Here is a 24,002-nt window from a genome sequence, read left to right as displayed (position 1 = left end):
GTTATGAGTGCTATAGCTAGTACTTACAGTTTTACCTTTATATATGGGAAGTGGGAGGCTGTCTTTCTATGGTTACACAGGAATTTTGGACATTTGCCTTTAATTCTGACATCCTCAGTTTCACTTTTTCAGTCCACTTTCTGTATAATCACAGTATGCAAAAACTAACATCTTTAAAACAGGGTTACTCAAAGTAGAGGAGTCACCATTTTTCATCTCAAAATACTCTATATTTGGTTCCCCCTTTCCTTTCTGATCTGTTAAATCATAGTTAAATTATTCATAGGATCTCAGGTTTTACTGATTTTCCACTCAAAAAGAAATTCTTACGGTCCAAGATTGAGGCCATTTCATTGATATGTGAAAGGATATATTGCATATACAATGAGGGGCAGGGCTAGCTAACCTCTCTTGGCACCTCTAGGAAACTACCCAGCTCTGCTGGGGAAGCTGCACACAGAAAAGGAAACAGTTACTACTCCACGGTGAGTAACCCTGTTTTCTCCTTATTTCGCCTTCTGACTGTTTTCATTGATTTTTAAAACCTTTGTGTGTCAGGCATGGAAGTAGTTTTTATTCTCACAGTTAATTTTAAATCTCCAATATATAAAATTTCTCTTTGCTCAGCAATCCTTTGTTCATATGGTATAGAGTAAGAACCAGTTTACAGCTGTTACTGATGCATAGACCTGAACTGAGTACTATAACAGAAGTAGGTCAAATGTCTCTTGTGAAACACTTTAAAGAAGGGAAGACCTGGTAGTGGCTTATTTTCTGCCATGTATTTGTTTAATGTGGGAAAGGCCATTGTTCTTTCACTCACACAATGAAGGCTTTTGTATGTTATCGTTTGTGCCTGTTTCATGGCCACTCACCCAGTCTTTGTTTGTATTGTGTATTTTGCACTTGTTATTAACCATTTCTTCCTATTTCTAGCATGCTGTCTTTGCTACCAGTGATTAGTTCATTGCTGTACCATAAGTATAAACATGATTACCATCTAGTGCACAAATGCCATAGTATTAGAAAATTCATTGCCTTTTTTTTTTTTTTTTTTTTTTTGAAGTAGGGTTTCATCCTAGCCCAGGCTGACCTGGTATTGCTGGTATACTCTCAGGGTGGCCTTGAACTCACAGTGATCCTCCTACTTCTACCTCCCAAGTTCTGGGACTACAGGCGTGCGACACCATTCTCGGCTCATTGGTCTTTTTAGTGACCCCAAATCCTCAAGTATTTTGTTATACATTGGGTTGCCCCAGTACTATCTAGGAGCTATGGAACTGACTGAAATTTTCATTATTTTAAGGTAGAATTGTTTATAGTATATTTTGTTGGAATTATTTTTTCAGCATTGTGTTTAGTTCTCTGGACAAGTGATATTAACTTGTAAAATGAAGGAATGAGTATGACTGAATGATGGTATATTAAGTCTTCTGAGCTAAGATAATGTACATAATTGAGGCTTTATAAAAAACAATTTCAAATATTAGTGCAGCCTGGGTATACACAGACCTGTGAAGTCTTCTTTGGGTAGTTTAGAAAAATTCTGAAGAACAGAGGAAATATTTATTTTAAATATCTATGTTTACTTGATTTTTTTGTTTGTTTGGTTTTGCTTTGGCTTTAAACTCAATGGTATTCTCCTGCCTTAGCTTCCCAAATACTGAGATTACAGGTGTAAGCCACTAACAGCTACGTGTACTTGCTAAAAAACATTTGCTATATAACATGTCAACAGAGTTAGGATTTAATTAATTTGTGATAGTTTAGAAATCAAATTAAAGTCAACCCTTTTTTAAAAAAATATTTTATCTATTTGCAAGGAGAGAGGGAGGGAAGGAGTGTGTGTGTGTGTGTGTGTGTGTGTGTGTGTGTGTGTGTGTGTGTGTGTACCAGGCCTCTTGCTACTGCAAGTGAACTCCAGGCACATGTGCCACTTTGTGCATCTGGTTTTACTTGGACACTGGGGAATTGAACTCAGACCATCAGGTTTTATAAGCCAAGGACTTTAACCACTGAACCATCTCCCCAGCCCTAAAGCTAATTCTTAAATCAATTAATGTAAAATGAAGTTATGTTGAATAACGACATTAAAGTTGAAAATATATCTAATGTAATACCCTCTAAATATATAGGAGACATGGAAGATGTATTTTTAAAAATTTATTTTTGTTTATTTACTTGAGAGCGACAGAGAAAGAGGCAGAAAGAGAGAGAGAATGGATACGCCAGGGCTTCCAGCCACAGCAAACAAACTTCAGACACATGCACCCCTTTGTGTATCTGGCCAACATGGGTCCTGGGGAATTGAGCCTCGAACCTGGGTCCTTAGGCTTCACGGGCAAGCACTTAATTAACTGCTAAGCCATCTCTCCAGCCTAGAAGATGTAGGTTTTTTTTGTTGTTTGTTTGTTTGTATTTATCTGAAAGCAACAGACAGGAAAAGGAGGAGAGAGAGAGAGAATGGGCATGCCAGGGCTTCCAACCACTGCAAATGAACTCCAGACGTGTGCACCCCCTTGCGCATCTGGCTAACATGGGTCCTGGGGAATGGAGCCTCAAACCGGGGTCCTTAGGCTTTACAGGCAAGCACTTAACTGCTTAGCCATCTCTCCAGCCCTGGAAGATGTATTTTAATTGAGGTTTAAAAAGTGAAATAAGGGCTGGAGAGATAGCTTAGTGGTAAAGGCACTTACCTGCAAAGCCAGAGGACCCAGGATCAGTTCCTCAGGCCACATGTAAGCCAGATCACAAGGTGGCACATTCATCTGTAGTTTGGTTGCAGCGGATGAAGGCCCTAGCATCATGTCCATTCTCTCTGTCTTTCTCTCTCCCCCCCTCCGCCCTCCCCTTCACGAATAAATAAATAAAGTGGAATAAACTGGACATGGGGGCAACACACCTTTAATCCCAGTACTCAGGAGGTAGTTGTGAAAAGGGGAACTGTGAGTTCGAGGCCACCCTGAGACTACATCGTAAAAAGCAGGTTAGCCTGAGTTTTTATGATTTTTAAAGAATATTTTTGTTACTTATTTGTAAGCAGAGATAGAGAGAGAAAGTACGTGTATGTGTACACACGCACATGCCAGGGCCTCCCACCACTGCAAATGATCTACAGATGAATGTACCACTGTATACCTCTGGCTTTACGTGGGTACTAGGGAATCAAACCCAGGCCGACAGGCTTTGTAAGCAAGTGCCATTAACCACCATGTCCTTTCCAAAGCCATCTTTTGTTTTTTGTATCCTGTTTTGTATGTAGGATTAATGTTGTCTCAGGATATAATTCAGTTGGTAGAGTGCTTGCCTATCAGGTACAAAGCCCTGTGTTTGGTGCTGGGTTCCCAGCACAACATATACTGGGCATGGTGGCACAAGACTGTTACCATAGCACTTGGAGATGGGAGGCAGCACAAATCATTCAGGGTTATCCCTTAGCTTTGTAGCCAGTTTAAGGCCAGCCTTTGCTACATGAGGCCTTGTCTCAAAAACAAACAAAATTAGTAATAAAATAACTAAAATAGGGTAAATTAATAGTTCCAGTTTTGTAATATGAAAGCAATTCAGAATGATAAGGTTTTAACAAATTAGTGTTAGTCCTCTAAGATAAAATTTGTATTTTAAGGTCTGGAGAGATGGCTCATCGGTTAAGGTGCTTGCCTGCAAAACCCAGCAACCTGAGTTTGATTCTCCAGGACCCATGTAAAGCCAGATGCACAAGGTGGCACATGCATCTGGAATGTGGCTAGAGGCCCTTCAGTGCCCATTCTTTCTCTCTCTTCTGTCTCTTTCTCCCAAGTAAAAGTAAATAAATAAAATATTAAGGAGAAAAGTTTGTGTTTAATTGTGATTGCACTATGATGGTACTGGAGCCAGAAATGCATCTTTGAGACAATAAAATTGTGGAAAATAATAACATAGTAATTTGCTTTTTTTGAAAATTTTTATTTATTTATTTGAGAGCGACAGACACAGAGAGAAAGACAGATAGAGGGAGAGAGAGAGAGAATGGGCGCACCAGGGCTTCCAGCCTCTGTAAACGAACTCCAGACGCGTGCGCCCCCTTGTGCATCTGGCTAACGTGGGACCTGGAGAACCGAGCCTCCAACCGGGGTCCTTAGGCTTCATAGGCAAGCGCTTAACCGCCAAGCCATCTCTCCAGCCCAGTAGTTTGCTTTTTAATCTTATGTATTTTAATATTTTTTTATTTACAAGTGAGAGAAAGAGAAAAAATTGCCACTGTGAACAAACTCCAGACACATGTGCCTATGCATATGGCTTTACATAGATTCTGGGGATTCAAACCCAGGGTATCAGGTTTTGCAAGCAAGTGCCTTTAATTGCTGAGCCATAAGAGTGGTGTGGCTCATGAGATCTAAACCTTGACTCAGTATTACGTGGCAATAAGCACAGACTAGGTAAAGTACAGTTGTATTTCTCTACTAGAAAACTCCTTGGGTTTATATCAGCAGTGAAGTGATGGATATCTGTTCTTTTGCTAGCACATAAAAAGCCTTTCTAAACTATGCTCTTCCAGGAAAGGGCTGGTGATGCCTGTGCCATATTGTTACTCTTCGAATATAAACTTCTCTTTGATGATAGAATCTAATTTCAGCAGAGACTTGAAGCTCATAACAACAACAACAATAATAAATCTTATTTTGATATTTCTGATCAGATTTTGTGTACATATGTATTTCAGAACATACAAAAATGTATAAGATGCTCAGATGTGCAAGCAAGTGCCATTGTTTAAAGTTTTATAGAACAAAAAGCAAATTTTAGAAATTCTCTGAAAAGCTTATCACTTAATAGTATGAAAGACTATAAAATATTAATGAGGCTTAAAGTTAATGAATGAAAAAGAGCCATTCATCTGTGTTGCTATCTTAGGCCCTAATTGTGAAGAGAAATATAAATAAGCAACTGGCATTTATTTATTTACTATAGTAGTCAAATATTACAGTTTAGATAACCCATTGAATTCATCTTCTTTTGGTGAAATGTTTGGCAGCTATGTTGATTTAAAAATAATGTTTTCTTCATCATAAGTGCTGTGTAGTGTTGTTGAATAGAGCTGAGTAGTAACAGTTTCTGTTTATGAATTTGCCCTGTATTGTATATCCTCACCTTGATTCTTTTACATTTGTGCCTATGTTCCTCTTGGCATAAGAATGGCTATTGAGTTGGTTGTGATGGTGTACGCCTTTAATTCTAGCACTCAGGAGGCAGTTTAAGGCCATAAGTTCAAGGCCACCATGAGACTACATAGTAAATTCCAGGTCAGCCTGGCTAGAAGGAGATGCTACCTCAAAAAACGAAAGAATAGCTATTGAACTGGATCTTCTATGTGAAATAAGATATTGGAAATTGAAATGTACTTTTTATTGAAGAAAATTTATATTTCAGATATATAAATTCTTACTCTTACAAAAAAATCTTCTCTTAAATTCTTGAAAGGTAACCTTTTAATCTGTTAATGAATTACTAGTTTGGTCTGGTTGTAGTAGAACATTTCTCCGGTTGTTTTGAAATAAGGTAGCAGCTGGATCCCAGGCTGGCCTTGAACTCCTACCTTAGTCTCTAAAATGTTGTGATTACAAGCATAAGCCACTACACCTGGCTTGTAGCATATCTTTAGTTAGGGTATGTAGTATTTTTATTTTCATTTATTTTTTTCTGGCAGTAGGGTCTCTATAGCCCCAGACTGATCTCAGTTCACAGAAATCCTCCTATCTTTTCCTCCCTAGTGCTGGGATTAACACCCAGTTTGTAGCATTTTTACATGTGAACTCCTTTTGTCTTTCAGAAGGAAAGCCTTGTCTGCTATACATGCTTCAGTAAAATTTGACTTAGTTTTAAAGTATTACATGATAATGATGCTGAGTTTTCATTGTATAAATGATTGTAGTGGATTTAATTCCTTTCATTTGAATATAAAATTATCAATATCACATTCCATTCCATTGAGAGGTGAATTTATCTGTTAGAAATACTAAATTGTTATTTTCTTTAAGATAATATGGTTCTGACTGAATTAGCATTAATGCAGAAGTATAAGGAAATGAAATATTGAAGGTTGTTGTTGTTCTATTAAATAAACTCTGTCTTCATTTTAAACATTGTACCAATGAGTCTTTCTCCTTTGCATTGGTATTATTCTTAAATGCAAGCACTCTGTGTTTTTATACAGGGTTCCAAGTATGGTGTCCTTGGAGGAAACAAAGTTGTATAGTGGACTTGAATATGGTATGTGAGTACTTATCTGAGTGATCTATGTGAACTGTTTTGTCAGTTATTCTGGAAAGATTAATGTAATAGTTAAGCTTTTCCAACTTTGCAGATCTCTTTTTCTGTCTCTTTTTTGAGGCAAGCCTTTTCTTTTATGTGAGGTGGGGGAGGGAGGGAGGGAGTGGGAGAGAGAATTGGCATGCAAGGGGCTCCAGCCACTGTAATTGAACTCTAGACACATGTACCACCTGGTATGCATGTATGTCCTTGCATGTGTTATCTGGCTTATATGGAACTTGGAGGGTAAAACATGAGTCCTTAGGCTTGGCAGGCAAGTGCCTTCACTACTAAGCCATCTCTCCAGCCCCTGATCTCTTTGCTTTATAAAATGAACTGATTACACAACAAGCATTTTTTTTGCTGTTTTTGAAGAAAGGCTTCCAATGTGCAAAAGCAGGCTTACGTGTTGTAATGATCATTTATGCTTTACATCCTTATAGGACTGCTACATTCATGTGAATGAGGTTATTGTAACCTATATATTCTAGTATTCTTTGTAGGTTTCTAAATAGTGAGTTAAATTTTATTTTATTTATTCTTTTGGTGTGGTACTGGGGATTTTATATCCAGATCTTCATGCACAATAGCAAGTGCTCCACTACTGAGAGACAGATACTTCCAGCAGTTTAATATTGCATTATTACTTTTGTGAAACCAAGCTGGGGATATAGCTCAGTGGTAGTACACATGCTTAACATGCCTGAGGTAGGCCCTGGTTCAATTCCTAGCACCAAACACAAATTATGTGAAGCATTTTGTTGTGCTAATTTAATGTTTGGAATCTAACCTTAATAAAAATGAAGCATACTTTCTTACTGGTGAGCTAATACTAGAATTAGTACACAAAGTTGCTAAATTAATACGAAATTAGTACATACAGTTGCTGAAGTGTGGAACTCTATTGGATTTGGCTTACCCCTAACATAGAGAATCCTGTGCATTTGTGGTCTCTAATTAGCAGCTTGGGCCTTGGAAATACTGCCAACAGTGGCATTTTTTTTTTTACTCCTCCTGCCCTCCCCCACATTTCAGACAAAAAAAATTGTAAAGTAGTTAATTTTTATTTTATATTTATTTTGTAACTGGGTCTCATGTAGCCAAAGCTGGCCTTCAATTCCTGATCCTCTTACCTTCATTTTCTACCTGTTGATATTTTAGGTATGACTCACTGCATCTGACTTTTCTTTGCTTGTCAGGAGTCAGAATTTTCCTGTGTATGTCAGGTTAACCGTGCATATGCCGTCTCCCTACCTTATCATCGATGGTATTGAGGTTATAATTGTTTGCCGCCATACCATGTTTAAGCTAGGAGGTTTTGAAAGTTAATTTGTGTCATATCTAGCCAGGAAAGGCAAACCCATTTGATTTTCTTGTTGGACACTTTACATTTTAAGAAGGGTCTTGTTCTAAACTGCAGTTAAGAAGAGCAATCAATGTGTTAATGATACTAATTTTTATTTTTTTTACAAAAATAGATATATCCAGAGAGAACCACAGAGAAGCAATTGCTAGAGTCATAAGGAAACTTCTTAGTAAGTATATTTGTATATATATCTGTAACTTAACTTGTACTAGTGTTTAGGAATTTGAAGGATTTGATCATGTGTGCTTTTACTTATTTTTTTTTTAATTTAAATGAGAAGATTATCAGTGTTTTTCTTTTTTTTTCTTTAAGTAATAGGTTGGAGTTTGTATTGTAAAATAGCTCAGTGTTGTTTTTCTTCTCCCATTTAAGCCCACATACTTGATAACTCAGAAGATGATACCAAGTCATTATTTCTTATTATAAAGGTACAGTCATCATTTTAGATTCTCATGATTGTTAATATGGTTGGGCTTAACTAATGGCTTGAAAATAAAATTTGAAAATTTTTAACACAGATTATTGGAGACCTTTTACAATTCCAAGGATCTCATAAACATGAATTTGACTCCCGTTGGAAAAGTTTTAACTTAGTAAAGAAATCAATGGAAAATCGGGTTAGTATTTTCACTTTACAGTCTGAATTTATGTTTTTTTAAAAGATGCTTAATACAGATTTCTTTTTAATTTTTAAATTTTATTTATTTATTTATTTATTGGGGGTGGGTAGATAATGGGTGCACTAGGGTCTCTAGCCACTTGTAAATGAACTCCAGATGCATGTGCCACCTTGTACATCTGGCTTATGTGGGCACTGGAGAATCAAACCTGGGTCCTTAGGCTTTCCAGTCAAGTGCCTTAACTGGTAAGCCATTTCTCCAGCCCTGAATTTATATTTTTTAAAAGATGTGTACTAGGCCTGATTTGGGGATTGTTTGCCATAGCAAGTTTCCCAATATGTAAAAATAGTGCCTTTAAGAACATCACATTGGGCTGGAGAATGACCCAGGAATTGAAAGCACTTACTTACAAAGTCTGCCGACCTGAATTCAGTTTACCAGTGCCCACATAAAGCCAGATGCACAAGATGGTCTCTGGAATTTGCAGTGTTTAGAGGTCCTGGGGTACCTGTTTTTTTCTCTCTCCTATCCTTCCCTCTTCCCCTTCGCTTTTTTGTCCCTCTCTCCCCCTCTTCTCTCTTTCTCCTCTGCCATGAAGCTAAAAGCATCATGGATATAGAAAAAGTTTTCTTTTTTATATTTATTTATTAAAGAGAATATGAATGAAGGAATGATTTCATCAGGGCCCCCTGCTACTACAGATAAGCTCCAGATGCCATTTTGTGCATCTGGCTAAAGATGGGTAATGAATCAAACCCACTCCATCAGGTTTTGCAAGCAAGTGCCTTTACCAAGCCGTCTCTCCAGCCCCCTAAAATAGGAGTTATTGTTCATAGTCATGACATTTATGTAAATTGAGAAAAATATAGCTTGTGTTACATTCATGTTCCAATGTAAGTCAGTATAACTTGTTTGGGAGCTGGGGGGAAGGTGCCCAAGGAAGTATGGAACTATCATAGCAGTTCTACAGGGAACTAGTAGCGAAGTTGAATTGATAAAGTTTGTATGTTAGTTGTGCTCGATATTTTATTTTCCTTTTTTTTTTTTTTTTTTTGTTTTTCAAGGTAGGGTCTCACTCTAGCCCAGGCTGACCTAGAATTCACTATGGAGTCTCAGGGTGGCCTCGAACTCTTGGCAATCCTCCTACCTCTGCCTCCCGAGTGCTGGGATTAAAGGCGTGCGCCACCACGCCCGGCTATGTGCTCGATATTTTAGGCAGAGGGACTACTATGTGTAAAGGTTGGGAGATATAAGATGTATTATAGCATGTTTTAGGAAATAGTATTAGAAGAAGCCAACAAAAAGTGGTTGGTGTTTTGTTTGTGACCCTTGCTGTGTTAGCCCTTGCCAGCCTTAATCCTCCCAGTTCAGCCTCTGAGTTGCTGAGATTACAAGCATGCACTGCCATACCCACCTCAGTGGTCTTAAGGTGGATTTAATTAGACTATAGAAGAGATCAATATTCAGTTTGTTGACTGTTAGAAAAAGAAAGCTCTACCACAACTGTAAAAAATAAGTGTTAAGAGACTGAGAATGGAAACCTAGAGAACAGTTCACATAGAATCCAGGTAGAGAGAAAAAAAAAAAAAAAAAAAACCTGTATCAAGTTATTGCTGTTAGGCTATGGAAAGGGTGTTTTTGAGGAAAAAGTGGAAGTGCAGGGTTGGTGGTGAATGTTTGTGACTATGTGATATAGGTGTAAAGGGAAGTCAATTTTTGAGGCCCAATGTGTCTGTCTTTTGGTGACCTAGGAGAAGATTATATGGGTAAGAGCTGAAATACTTTTTTAAAATGTCAGTGATACTGTATTCTGTAGAAAACATGTGTTTACCATGAAAAGATATATAAATGTAATAGAGTTGAACAATTGTCTTTAAAGGCTATTTTAAATTTTTTTTTATTTTTATTTATTTATTTGAGAGCAACAGACAGAAAGAGGCAGAGAGAGAGGAGAATGGGCATGCCAGGGCTTCAAGCCACTGCAAATGAACTCCAGATGCATGCACCCCTTTGTGCATCTGGCTAACGTGAGTCCTGGGGACTTGAGCCTTGAACTGGGGTCCTTAGGCTTTACAGGCAAGCGCTTAACCGCTAAGCCATCTCTCTAGCCCAAGGCTATTTTTGAACTTTCTTTTTTTTTGTTTGTTTTTGAGGTAAGGTCTCACTCTAGCCCAGGCTGACTTACAACTCACTCTATAGTCCTAGCCTGTCCTCAAACTCAGTGATCCTCCTACAACTGCCTGGGATTAAAGGCATGTGCCACCAGGCTTAGTTCTTTTAGTATTTAACTTTATAAGGATAATTTTTGTTCTCCTCTGCATGGATCCATTAATTAACCAGAAGAAATCAGGATGTTGAATGAGCTATTTCTCAAGGCCAAATATGAAATTTTCTACTATTGGCCATAAAAATAATTGAGGTAGTATATTATAAACCATAAGCCTGATGGCCTTAGATGAATGAAATACCACCAGCACTCACCATCCCACTGTGGCCCTTTTTATTTTTTTAAAGATAAGTTTTTATTAAAGGATTTATAGAAATCCATTGTTGAAATCACTCAGGGAAAGCAATTAAAATGTATGTTACTTTGTTTTCTAGCTTCATGGGAAAAAGCAACATATCAGAGCATTATTAATTGACAGAGTAATGTTGCAGCATGAGGTAAGTATCTTTTTCTGTCATAACCATTAAAATGCTAGCCTTCTAGATGAATGGTGGTTTGTCATAAATACTGAGACCTGATTTATGTTGTGTATTTTTAGTTACGGATGCTAACAGTTGAGGGTTGTGAGTACAAAAGAGTACATCAAGACCTGATCAGAGATCTTCTTCGATTATCAACAAGTTCGTACAGTCAGGTAAAGCTTATCTAAACACTTTGTCCTCTCTCACATGTTTTGTTTTTTTGTGGTTTTTTTTCCTTTTTAGGTAGGGTTTCATACTGGTCCAAGCTGACCTGGAATTCACTGTGTATTCTCTGGGTGGCCTCAAACTCATGGCAGTCCTCCTACCTCTGCCTCCTAAGTGCTGGAATTAAAGGTGTGTACCACCATGCCCAGCTTTACCTCTTTTCTTTTTTAATTTTTTTTGTTCATTATTTATTTATTTATTTGAGAGTGACAGAGAGAGAGAGAGAGAGAGAGAGAGAGAGAGAGAGATTGAGAATGGGCGTGCCAGGGCTTCCAGCCACTGCAGATGAACTCCAGATGTGTGCGCCCCCTTGTGCATATGGCTAACGTGGGTCCTGGGGAATCGAGCCTCAAACCGGGGTCCTTAGGCTTCACAAGCAAGCGCTTAATCGCTAAGCCATCTCTCCAGCCCCCCTTTTTTTTTAAGTGTCCCCATTTTAACAGTGGGTCTTAAGTATTATTTATTACCAAGGAGAGAGGAAAAGGGAGAGAGAATGGGCAGTCAGGGCTTCTTGTTGCTGCAAATGAACTCCAGATGTATGCACCACTTTGTTCATCTGGCATTATGTGGGTATTGGGAAATTGAACCCAGGCTTCAGGCCTTATAAGCAAGCACCTTAACTGTTGAACCATCTCTCTAACCCTCACAATGGAGCTTAAATAATCTCTCCTATAGTGTTACAGCCAGGAAGCAAAAGAATCACAAATAAAATCTAGGCTCACCTAACTACTGGCTTTGAAAATACTTTTGAATTTCCAATGATTGTAGGCTTTTAAAAAATTTATTTATTTTGGTTTTGGTTTTTAGAGGTAGATCTCACTGTAACCCAGGCTGACCTAGAATTCACTGTGTGATCTCAGGGTGGCCTCGAACTCAAGGAGATCTCTCTACCTCTGCCTTGCAAGTGCTGGGATTAAAGGCATGCACCACCATACCCAGCCACTTTTTTAAAAATTTAATTAAATTTTTTTGGGGTTTTTCAAGATAGGGAGTAGGGTCTCACTTTCTAGCCCAGGCTGATCTGGAATTCACTATGTAGTCTCAGGGTGTCCTTGAAAACTCAGAGCAATCCACCTATCTCTGCTTCCTGAGTGCTGAGATTAAAGACATATGCCACCGTGCCTGGCTTCAGGCTTTTTTTTTTTTTTTTCTTCTTTAATCTTTTGAGGTAGGGTCTCATTCTAACCCAGGCTGACTTGGAATTCACTATGTAGTCTCAGGCTGGCCTCAAACTCATGGCAATCCTCCTACCTCAACCTCCCAAGTGCAGTGATTAAATACATGCATGCACCACCACGCCTGGCTCTTTTAATTAAAATTTAGATTGTATTAATATGATGTTGTTTGAAGGTACTCTCTGAAGGCCATATATGGCTTCTCCTGTGTGCACTATGCTTAGGTTTTAGGGCACTGGTACCTTATAACTTGTGGGGGTCATCCTTCAAGGTATTATTGGACCAGGAGATTATCTTCAAGCATATAGAAAAAAATAAAAGATTCATGTATAAGTAATTAGTTTAACTTTGTAACTTTCTGTTTGTGGATAGAGAAAAATGATTTGTTTCAGCACTAGTGACTCAGTAGAGCCATTGTCTGCTGCTTACTTAGCGTAGCTATGCTACCAGATGATTGCTTTTCAGTGTTGTTCAGTCTCCCTTTCATCTTAAGAACTAAACTGTGGATATGGCTGATGATAACCACCTGTCTTTTAATATTATTTGTTCAGTTTGGGGGTGTGTACGTTGATAAGCTTTTTAATTTAGGTAAATAGTCATCACTTTGTTTTTTATATTTCATTTAGATATTTTTTAATCCTTCACTTTTAATATTTTTCCCAGGTGAGAAACAAGGCCCAGCAAACATTTTTTGCTGCCTTGGGAGCATATAACTTCTGTTGCAGAGATATCATTCCTTTGGTTTTGGAGTTCTTAAGGCCCGATAGACAAGATGTCACACAACAGCAGTTCAAGGTATAGATTTGTTGTTCTATGAAAAATGTCAAATATACATGAAAGTTGAAGGAATTCTACAGTAAACACACACACACATCAACTATTTAGATTCTATATTTTAAAAATGTTATATTTGCTTTGTCACCTATCTGTACATCTGTGTTTTTAAATGTGTTTTCAGTTTGAAGGCATTAGTTCAATTCATATTACTTATCTATGTTTGTGATTAGTATTATCATAAAGTAAACATAGGGTGTAGGCTTTGCTGAGAAAAGAGCTAAATTGAATTGCGTGAGCAATATGAAGGAAGGGCCCTGAGGCAATAAGAAATATGGTAAGTGTGAAGGACTTAATTGGAGCAGAGAGAGAGAAGGAAAGAACACAAGATAAGGCATATATTGCATTTTAGAGATACACTGGAGTTTAAGTAAGATACTTAAATTGCTTTGATCATTAGAAGCAAATCCAACAGGCCTTGGTGATTGAATGTGAGGGACTAGGCAATGTAAATACCTATTAAGCTCTTGGATTGTTCAGCTAATTACAGGGGAATGAGTGAAGGAGCTAGCTAGCAAGCACACACAGGTTGAACAGAATGAATAGATGATGCATTAGCTTAAAGAAATGTAATTTCCTTGTTGTAGTCCCCAGAGGCACTTAGACATAAACATGTGAATGTAAAGAGCCTTTTGCATGTATGATGATAGTTGAACCTTTGAGCATGGCTTAGAGAGTAGAGTGAGAAGACAGCCAAGAGACATAGTGAGAAGTTCTTTGAGAAGCTAAGAGGAGCTGAAAATAGTGTTATGTACCTGAATTCCCACTACTAGGGAGACTGAAGTAAAAGGATCACTTGAGCCTATGAGTTTAATACCACCCTAGGCAGTACAGCAAGACTCCCTCTCAAAACAAATGACAAATTAGAAGGCATCTGTAAAATATGAGTGAGAGAAACAGAAAGATATGAAATGAACAGTTACAGAAAGCAAGGAGCGATCTTTCCATGGGGAAGACTCGACTCAGTAGTGCCACCTTTCAGGAGAATAGGAGCGTGAACACTAAGCGTATTTTTTGACGTTGGGTTGTAAGATAGCAGTCAACAAATTTAGCCAGGCTCAGTTACCTGGGTTTTTTGTTGTTGTTCTTTGTTTTTTTTTTTTTTTTTTGGTTTTTTTTTTTGGTTTTTTTTTTGAGGTAGGGTCTCACTCTAGCCTAGGCTGACCTGGAATTCATTATGGAGTTTCAGGGTGGCCTCGAACTCACCAACAATCCTCCTACCTCTGCCTCCCGAGTGCTGGGATTAAAGGCGTGTGCCACCACGCCCAGCTCAGATACCTGTTTTTATAAGTGAGCTTTTACTAAACTCAACAATGTCCTCTCCTTTATGTAGTTTTGTATGACTGCTCTCATACTACAGTGACAGATGCATACTTGAGACTGATACCAAATGAGACCTGTGTGCTTTCTGAGTCTTTATATACAGAGTTTGCTGACTCCTCAGTGTTGCATGTTCTTTAGAAATGATCTTAGTGTTCTAACTCTATGGATAGTATATTGGTTGGCCTTGTTAAGAGCATTTAATTAATTTTTATATTTTATTTATTTATTAAAGAGAATATGAATGATTGAATGGGTGTTCTAGGGCCTCTAGCCGCTGCAAATGAACGCCAGATGCATGTGCTGCCTTGTGCATCTGGCTTACGTGGGTTCTGGGGAAATGAACCTGGGTCCTTAGGCTTTGTGGGCAAGCACTTTAATTGCTAAGTCATCTCTCCAGTCCAAGAACATTTTATATAGACAAAATTAGAGAAATCAAGTAAAATCAAAATTGAAAAGTCTTTATGAGGTAAGCAAAATTGAGGCTCCTGGTGACCTTACAGAGAACCTATACAGAGGAATGGAATACTGACTGGATAAGAATCCAAATTTGTACCATGTGAAAATAAGGTTTCTGCTAATAACAAAATATGTTGATACTAATCATTCTTTTTATGAAAAAAGAGAATACTTGCTTCCTTGGAATTAACTCTGATTAGTTGGATTTTGTCAGTAAAAACTACATGTTGAAACAAATTACATTTTTATTATGTAGTAAAATGCTTAACAACTGGGTGTTAACTACTATTTGATAAACTATTTCAAGCATTATGTCCTGAAATACTGAGTGGTACATTTCATAGCCTTTATGATAGTAGAAAGAAAATAAGGATACAGTTGATGTTCTTAGAAACATTTTTTAATTAAACATTTTATTTTTACTTATTTATTTGAGAGGGAATGATGGATGCACCATTGAGTCCAGCTACTGCAAATGAACTCCAGATGCATGCATCACCTTGTGCATCTGGCTTACGTGGGTCCTGGGGAATCATACCTTGGTCTTTAGGCTAAGTAATCTCTCCAGCATCTTAGAAACATTATTTACCTTTCTGTATTTCCTAATGGTTCATTCTTTTAGAAAACCCTTTATTAAATGGCATAGAGAAAATATTGATAAATATCAACTAGATGAATGTCAAGTTCATTTCTAAAAATAACATGTTCAATGTGTGAACCTCTTTTACATATCATTAGCAAGCATCGAAGTAATCAGTGTTAATTTTATGTTTTTAAATATTTTATTTATTTACAAGCAGAGAGAGAGAGAATGGGTGAACCAGGGCCTCTAGCCACTGCAAACAAACTTCAGATGCATGTGCCACTTAGCGCATCTGGCTTTACATGCTTATTGAGGAATTGAACCTGGGTGGTTAGGCTTTGTAGGAAAGCACCTTAACCAATGAACCATCTTTCCAGCCCCTAAATATTTTTATTTACTACTTATAAGGAGAGAAAAAGAAAATATGAGAATGGGCATGCCTGGTCCTCATGCCACTGCAAACAAAGTCCAGACACATGCACCACTTTTGTATATCTGTCTTTATTTGAATACTGGGGAATTGAACCTGGGAAATCAGGCCTTTTAAGCAAGCACTTTTAATGGCTGAGCAATCTCTCCAGCCCTAGTGTCAATTTTAAAACATTGTATCGGTGCAGTGGGATCATCTAATTAGTTATTTTTATAATAATTTTTATATAAGTGTATTTGTTCTCGTAGGGTGCCTTGTATTGTCTCCTTGGAAACCATAGTGGTGTGTGCCTGGCAAACCTTCATGATTGGGATTGTATTGTACAGACTTGGCCGGCAATTGTTTCCTCAGGGCTTAGCCAAGCAATGTCACTGGAAAAGCCATCAATAGTGAGACTATTTGATGATCTTGCAGAAAAGATTCATAGGCAGTATGAAACAATTGGCTTGGACTTCACAGTAAGCAAACTATTTTTTTCATCTAAATTTTAATGGAAATACTACTGTTTATTTTGCATGTCTTTTAATAATAATAATCTTGGTCTGTGATTGTAATTTTGTTTAAGGCAATTGCTTTTTCTCTTTCCATTTAATGCATTTTTGTGATCATTGTTGTAGGTAACAGGCTAGAATAGGAAGTTTGAACATGTACAGGAGAGAGCCAGGTCATTTTCTACCAATGCCAAATTCATTTCTTAAAAGAACACATTCAAGATGCAACAGGTTATTACATCTACCATTGTTCCATGTGTATCCATATCAAAGTGTTTTCTCTCTCTCTGTGTCTTTCTCCTTCCCATCTACTATCTTCCCTTCTCTCTTCCTGCCCCCTACCTCCTGCCCCCTTCCTTACCTTTTTAGAAACTGAATCTCACTTTGTGCCCCTGGCTAGTCTGGAATTTTCTGTATAAACCAAACTAGTTCCAACTCAGAAATATGCCTGCCCGTGCCACCCAAATGCTATTGTTACATGCCTGAACCACCGCCCCAGTTTATGACAAACTTTTCAAAAGTCCATTAGATTTTTAGATTAGTTATTATTTATATAATTTGTAATACAGAAAATTAACAGATGTTTTGATAGACATAAGGTTCGTTGGTATTCAAATGGAAAGACACAAAAGATCAGCTATATACTTTTTTTAAAAAATGTTTTTTATTTACTGGAGAGACAGAAAGAGAGTTAATGTGAGCATGACAGGACCTCATGTCACTGCAAATAAACTCCAGATGTATGCACCACCTAGTTCATCTCGCTTTACTGGGTACTGGGGAATCAAATCTGGGGCATTAGGCTTCAGGCTTTGCAAGCTAGTGCCTTTACTTTAACCAGCGAGCAGTCTGTAGCCCAGGTTGGCCCTGAACTCATGGCAGTTGCCCTGTCTCTGACTTCTTGAGTGCTAGCATTCTAGACATGGGCTACCATTCTTAGCTTTCTAAGAACTTATATTTTTAAAAATTATTGATAACTTCTATAAGTATAGACAATTAACCATGATAATTCCCTCCCACCACCTTCATTTTCCCCCTCCCAAATCCACTCTCCATTGACTTCCTTCTTTCCAATTAGTCTCTTTTCTACTTTGATATCATCCTCCCCCCCCTTCTATTATGAAGGTAAATATCAGGCACTGTGAGGTCATGAATATTAAGGCCATTTTGTGTTTGGAATATAGCATTCTAACCCTTCCTTGGCTCTTACATTCTTTCTACCACTTCCTCCAAAATGGACCCTGAGCCTTAGAGGGTGTGATAGAGATGTCTCACTTAGTATTAGACATTTACTGTCTTAGACACTCCACTGTCTCTAGTTCTCAGCACTTTGGTTTGTGTCACCATAGTGGTTACTATCAGCTTAAAAGAGAAGCTTCTCTAAGCAAACATGAAAGTAGTATTAATGTGTGGGCATAAATAAGTATTTGGTGGGCATAAGATATCCATTGCCAGACAACAGTAGTCATAACTCTCCTACGTCTTATAATGCCCCCAGATATAAAGTGTTTGACTAGGTTTTCAGTATCAGGCATGTATTTTCCCCCATGAAAGACATGCCACTATTGTACCAATTGGCACATTTAGCCTAGCTGTCCAGCTATAAAGCTTACAGGATCCATTGTTGGTTAACACTGTTGGTGACTTCTGTCTTCCAGAATGTCACCTGCTGCATAGCCCCTTCCAGCAATCTTGACAGCTAGTCAACAGGGATGAGACTTCCAGCTCTATTCCAGCTTTATTTCCCAGTGACCTACAGCCCAAACATGTGAAATCTTCAGCAATAGGGTCTTACCATCTAGTTTTGGTGGGCAATCGAGAGCCTTGGTAATGGCTTATAATGTTCTGGGGACATCAGGAGCCTCCCTGGCTAGCAACTCACTGGAAGTTACCCCACCCCTGCCATACTATCCATGATTTCTGGCTACAGCATTATCCACCTGCATGGGATACTTCTGCCCTAGTTCTCTTTATCTTATTTATTTACTTAATTTATTTGACAGAGAAGGAGAGAATGACATGCTAGCTAGGGACTCTAGCCACTGCAAATGAACTCCAAACACATGCACCACTTTGTGCATCTGGCTTTATGTGGGTACTTGGGAATTGAATCCAGGTTGTTGGGCTTTGGAGGCAAGCACCTTAACCACTGAGCCATCTCTATAGCCGCTCTGACCTAGGATTTTTGAAGTGTATATTTATACCCCATATCTATCAGAATGGAGAAAAGTATGGTGAGGATACATAAGTTCCTTTTTCCCTAAGGTCAATTATGAATTGCCGTTTACGGCTTGCAACCATCATTAGATTATGTATCCACACTCAACCTCTCTTCCCTGCCCCTAAGACAGGTCTCACTGTTACCCCAAGCTGCCTTCAAACTCTTGAATCTCTTTCTTCCATTTCCTGAGTGCTGTAATTATAGACAAAGCATCACCTTCTAAAAATAATAATTGGACCTAAAAATCCTATACCATAAAATTCATCCATTTAATATTTATAGTTTTTTTTAATTTTTTATTTATTTATTTGAGAGTGACAGACACAGAGAGAAAGACAGATAGAGGGAGAGAGAGAGAATGGGCGCGCCAGGGCTTCCAGCCTCTGCAAACGAACTCCAGACGCGTGCGCCCCCTTGTGCATCTGGCTAACATGGGACCTGGGGAACTGAGCCTCCAACTGGGTTCCTTAGGCTTCACAGGCAAGCGCTTAACCGCTGAGCCATCTCTCCAGCCCTAATATTTATAGTTTTATGTTCATAAGTGTATATACAGAGATGTGTAACTATTGGGAATGCCAGAAGATCATCACCTAATAATAAATGTTATACCCAGTCACATTTCCCTACACCTCTTGTTCCTGGAAACAAGTACTTTTATCCTCTATGAATTTGCCCATTAATAGACTTTCCATATAAATGGAATCATAAAATGTTGGCTTTTGTGTCTGGTGTCTTTCACTTAGTATGATATCTTTAAGAGTCATCCATGTATTAGCAAGGCCTTTGGTCACCGGGATAAGTGCCTCATAAAAATCTACTTAAGAGAGGAAAGATTTATTTCTGCTCACAGCATCAGAAGTTTTAGTCAAAGTTGAGTGCTGTGGTGGTTCATGCCTTTAATCTCAGCAATTGAGAGGTAGAGGTAGGAGGTTCTCTGTAAGTAGGAGGCCAGCCTGGGACTGCATAGTGATTAGTTGGTCAGCCTGGGCTAGAGTGATACCCTACATTAAAAAAAAAGTAGTTGTTTTGGCTATGAATTTTTAGCCTTGTTATTTGGGTGAGGCAGAACACTATGTCCAGGCATGTAGTGGAGGAGGCTCCATCTCAAGGCAGCCAAAAAAAAGAGGAAGGAGCTAGGACCAAGGTCTATCTTCCAGAGGCATGTCTTCAGTGTTCTGCTTCCTTCAGTAGGTGCCAGCTTCCAAGTTCCTAGTAGTGATCAAGTTTTGAATCCATCAGTGATTAACCAGTTAATGAAGGCAGAGCCTTCATGACCCAGTCACTTCCCCCAAACACCCACCTCTGACCACAGAGAACAAAGATTTCAGTGCTTGAAGGGTGAGGTTGGGGACTCTGTACTTCATGTCTAAACATTAACAATCCATGCTATAAGTCATGACTCTACTTTTTTCCTGCTCTATTTTCTTTAATAAGATTCCAAAGTCATGTGTTGCAATAGCAGAATTACTTCAACAATCAAAAAATCCTTCTGTTAACCAGTCGTTGCCCAGCCCAGAAAAAATTAAAGAAGGACTTAAACGCCAACAAGAAAAGAATGCTGATGCCCTAAGGTAATTAATGAATTGTCTTGTAAGTTAGAAGATATTGTGGAATAAGTTAAATCTAAAATAGATGTTCCTAAGCACTTACTGGCTTGACACCTGGAAAAATGCAAAAAAGATAGATGTTTATTGTAAAGAGCTTTAATTCTCATTTTTGTATTGAAGTAAAATTTTTCATGTTAAAAATAAAATAGTGTATCTTTTTAAGATGGTAATATGCCAAAGGTAGTGTAAGTACACATCAGAAACTAAATCCTAAATTCAAGTTTAACACATAACTGTAAGTAATTACTTTTTGCTTAAATTTAGTATCAGGATATTAGTAATTTGCTTTTGGATTTTGAGAGTGAAAGCAAGTCAGTGATAAGAATGAAAGTAGGAACCTTGCTAACTCAGTTTCTGGCTTACTTTGTAACTAATATATGATTATGCCTACTTGAGAACCTTTAGACAGGATCCACTATGTTGCTCAGTCTCATCTCAAAATCCTCAGCTTACAGAATCCTCCTGCCTCAGCCTCCCAAATACTGGAGCCAAGATGCAGGCCCTACAACTCAGCTTGCTGTCCAGGATGTATTTATAAATAATAAATTCTTGTAGCCCACCTAGTAGATTTCAGATAGCCAGCATACACAATAGACCACTCCTGACTCAATTTTGCTTTTTACTTTTGAATGCTCATCCAGACAGAAACAGTTTGCTGAGCATGGTGATACATACTTGTAATGCCAATATGTGGGAGAATGAGGCAGGAGGATTGGCAATTAATGGTGAGCCTGAAGTAAAGAAAATAGTTTAGATGTTACTATACTTTACTGTTATGTTTTTTCCCCTAGTGTTTCTGCTTATACATCCTCTCTTACTCTGGCCTCCTTCTTGGTAGGCCTTTTTCATTCTGGTGGTAAAAAGTAGAAGGAAGGTGAATGTGGCCATAATTTGAATTTATATTACATTATTTGAGGATTATTTTAATATTATGGTAAAAACAGTACCTGTACACTTTTTTTAAGGAACTATGAAAATTTGGTAAACACTTTGCTAGATGGTGTGGAACAAAGAAATCTGTGAGTATAAAATATTTTTTTTCTGTTCAAAGCTTTTGTTTTTACTGCTGTAGACTTTTTGTATACTGAAGGCTATGAATGACTAGTTACATAAATCTGCTTTGATTTGTATGTTGGAAGACCAAAGGAAAGGGATAGAGGAGAGCTTTAGGGGCATCTTCAATAGACTTGATTCTTGAGAAACTTGAAATTGTAACATATTTGAAATATAGATCTGAGCATACTAGTATGTGTTTATAATCATAGCACTTGTGAAGCTGAGGCAAGAAGATTGTGAGTTTGGGGCCAGCTAACTATGTAGTAAGACCTGTCTCCAAAAAAAAAAAAAATTCCAAATACTGATTTTCTGTTTTAAGTATAATGTGCTTTCTGTGTCCTTCCTCCATTAAGGCCATGGAAGTTCGAACATATAGGCATTGGCCTTCTGTCTCTACTCTTAAGAGATGACCGAGTGCTGCCTCTTCGTGCTATACGTTTTTTTGTTGAGAACCTCAACCATGATGCAATTGTCATTCGAAAGGTACTTATTTTACCCACTATCCTGGGTGTGAGAATAGTTAACATTACCAAAACTCTTTAAATTCTTCACAGACATTACATGCCATAGTAAATATCTTGAAATGTATTGATTTGACATCTCTTAATAATTCATTCGCCAACTGCTTAGGGCATGCCCAGGTACTATATATTTCAACACTGGCAATGGTAGCAAGGAATATATTAATGGACTAATAGATAAGTTTGACTTTGAAAAATCAGAAAATGTGTATAGCGAGAGGGAAAAAACATAAATATATAACTTTGGGCATCCTGCCTGGCCTTGCCTTCTACCAAAGAGAAAAATTCTTTAAATGACTCTGAGGCACATTTGTAAACAGTGAGCTGGTCTAGAGCTGGCAAAGGAAGGAGTGAGGTTCTTTCAGCAGGGGCAGGCATAAATGAAGGTGCATGAGAGAGAGCCATTAGTAACCCTTCCCAGTCAGATGTCCCTGGCTGTCTCCAGTGTCATGGGCTTGGGGTTAAATTGTTGTTTTAAATATTTTTATTTATTTGCAAGCAGAGAGAGAGGGGGGAATGATCATGAATGAGCACACCAGGGCTTTTTGCAGATGCAAATAAATTCGGGATGCATCTGCCAATTTGTATATCTGGCTTTATATGGGTACTGGGGGAATAGAATCCAGGGCCAATAGATTTTGAAAGCAACTGCCTTTAATCATTCAGCCATCCCCCTAGCCCTGTTTTTTGTTTTGTTTTGTTTTTGTTGATTGGTTTTTTTTGGAGGTTATATCTCAGTCTAGCCCAGACTGTCCTTGAACTCATGGCTCCTGAGTCCTGGGATTAAAGGTGTGTGGCACACCACCCAGCTTTGTTTTTTAATTAATTTATTTACTTGTTTATTTATTTGAGAGAGAGAGAGTGAGAATGAGAGAATGGGTGCACCAAGGCCTCTAGCCACTGCAAACAAACTCCAGATACATGTACCACCTTGTGAATCTGAATTTCTTGAGTGCTCTGGAATCAAATCTGTGTCCTTTGGCTTTGTCAAGCAAGCACCTTAACCACTAAGCAATCTCTCCAGCCTAGTTTTGTTTTTTTTTAATATTTTTATTATTTTAATTTTTATTTATTTGAGAGAGAAAGAGGCAGAGAGAGAGAATATGGGTACACCAGGGCTTCCAGCCACTGCAAACAATCTCCAGATGCCTGCGCCACCATGTACATTTATCTTACATGGGTACTAAGGGATTGAGCCTGGATCCTTGGGCTTCACTGGCAAGCACCTTAACTGCTAAGCCATCTCTTCAGCCCTATTTTTCTTTTTTATTAACATAGAAAGCTGGTCTCATTCTGGTTTTCTTCTTTAAAAAAATATTTATTTATTTGCAAGCAGAGAGACAATTAGAGTATGGGCATGCAAGAACCTGTAGCCATTGCAAATGAGCCCACGTGCCACCTTGTGCATCTGGCTTACATTGGTGCTGGGGAATTGAGCCTGGGTCCTGAAGCTTCACTGGCAAGCACCTTAACCACTAAGCTATATCTCCAGCCCTCATTTTGACTTTTGCATGCATATTTATTGATTCCCTGTCTTCTTTCTCCCCCTTTAACCCCACTCTACTCTACTTGTACCCCCCCCCCCCGCAGTCACCCTCTGCTCTCCTGTCTCATGGACTCCCATTACCCTTGCTGCTTCCTTCCTTCTTTGTTCTTTCTCTTCCCTTATTAAAACCTCTTTTTCCCTCTCTATTTCATGTTCTATATTCACATTCACTCCAACATAAAATTAAAATTGGAATTTCCTAGTGGAGTGAACCTACAGTGTTTGTCTTTCTGAGTCTGAGCACCTTAATATAATAATTTCCAGATCCTTACATTTTCTAGATTTCATAATTTGTTTTTCTTTATGGTTTAAGTTCTGTTGTGTAAATGTGCCACAAGGTCTTTATTTATTCACCTTTTGGTAGACATCTAGACTTGATTCCCTTTCTTTGCTATTGTGAATAGAGCAATAATAATCATGGATCGGGAGCCCCAGGAGTGATATTACTGGGTTATATAAAGTATTTGTTTTTAGTCTTTTGAGAAATCTCTCCAGTTTTTCCATAGTGGCTATACCAGTTTTATGCTCTCGCAGTCAAACACAATAAGGGTTCCTTTTGTGGGGAAGTATTT

The 24,002-nt window shown here is 38.2% G+C and overlaps 1 protein-coding gene across 1 annotated transcript in view; it reads left to right on the top strand.

The window, feature by feature from the left end:
• Positions 1-24,002, top strand: part of Psme4 (proteasome activator subunit 4) — a 159,730-nt gene that overhangs the window by 73,082 nt on the left and 62,646 nt on the right. Inside the window, exons 21-31 of the mRNA XM_045137278.1 lie at positions 6,194-6,249; positions 7,767-7,823; positions 8,027-8,082; positions 8,173-8,271; positions 10,876-10,938; positions 11,040-11,135; positions 13,026-13,157; positions 16,237-16,446; positions 20,135-20,271; positions 21,273-21,326; positions 21,717-21,846. Coding sequence (XP_044993213.1) covers positions 6,194-6,249; positions 7,767-7,823; positions 8,027-8,082; positions 8,173-8,271; positions 10,876-10,938; positions 11,040-11,135; positions 13,026-13,157; positions 16,237-16,446; positions 20,135-20,271; positions 21,273-21,326; positions 21,717-21,846 — 1,090 coding nt within the window. The remainder of the gene's footprint in view (positions 1-6,193; positions 6,250-7,766; positions 7,824-8,026; positions 8,083-8,172; positions 8,272-10,875; positions 10,939-11,039; positions 11,136-13,025; positions 13,158-16,236; positions 16,447-20,134; positions 20,272-21,272; positions 21,327-21,716; positions 21,847-24,002) is intronic.

Source organism: Jaculus jaculus, chromosome 18 (genome assembly GCF_020740685.1).
Source record: "Jaculus jaculus isolate mJacJac1 chromosome 18, mJacJac1.mat.Y.cur, whole genome shotgun sequence".
NCBI classification, from domain to species: Eukaryota; Metazoa; Chordata; class Mammalia; order Rodentia; family Dipodidae; genus Jaculus; species Jaculus jaculus.
This window is presented reverse-complemented; position numbering and strand designations above follow the sequence as displayed.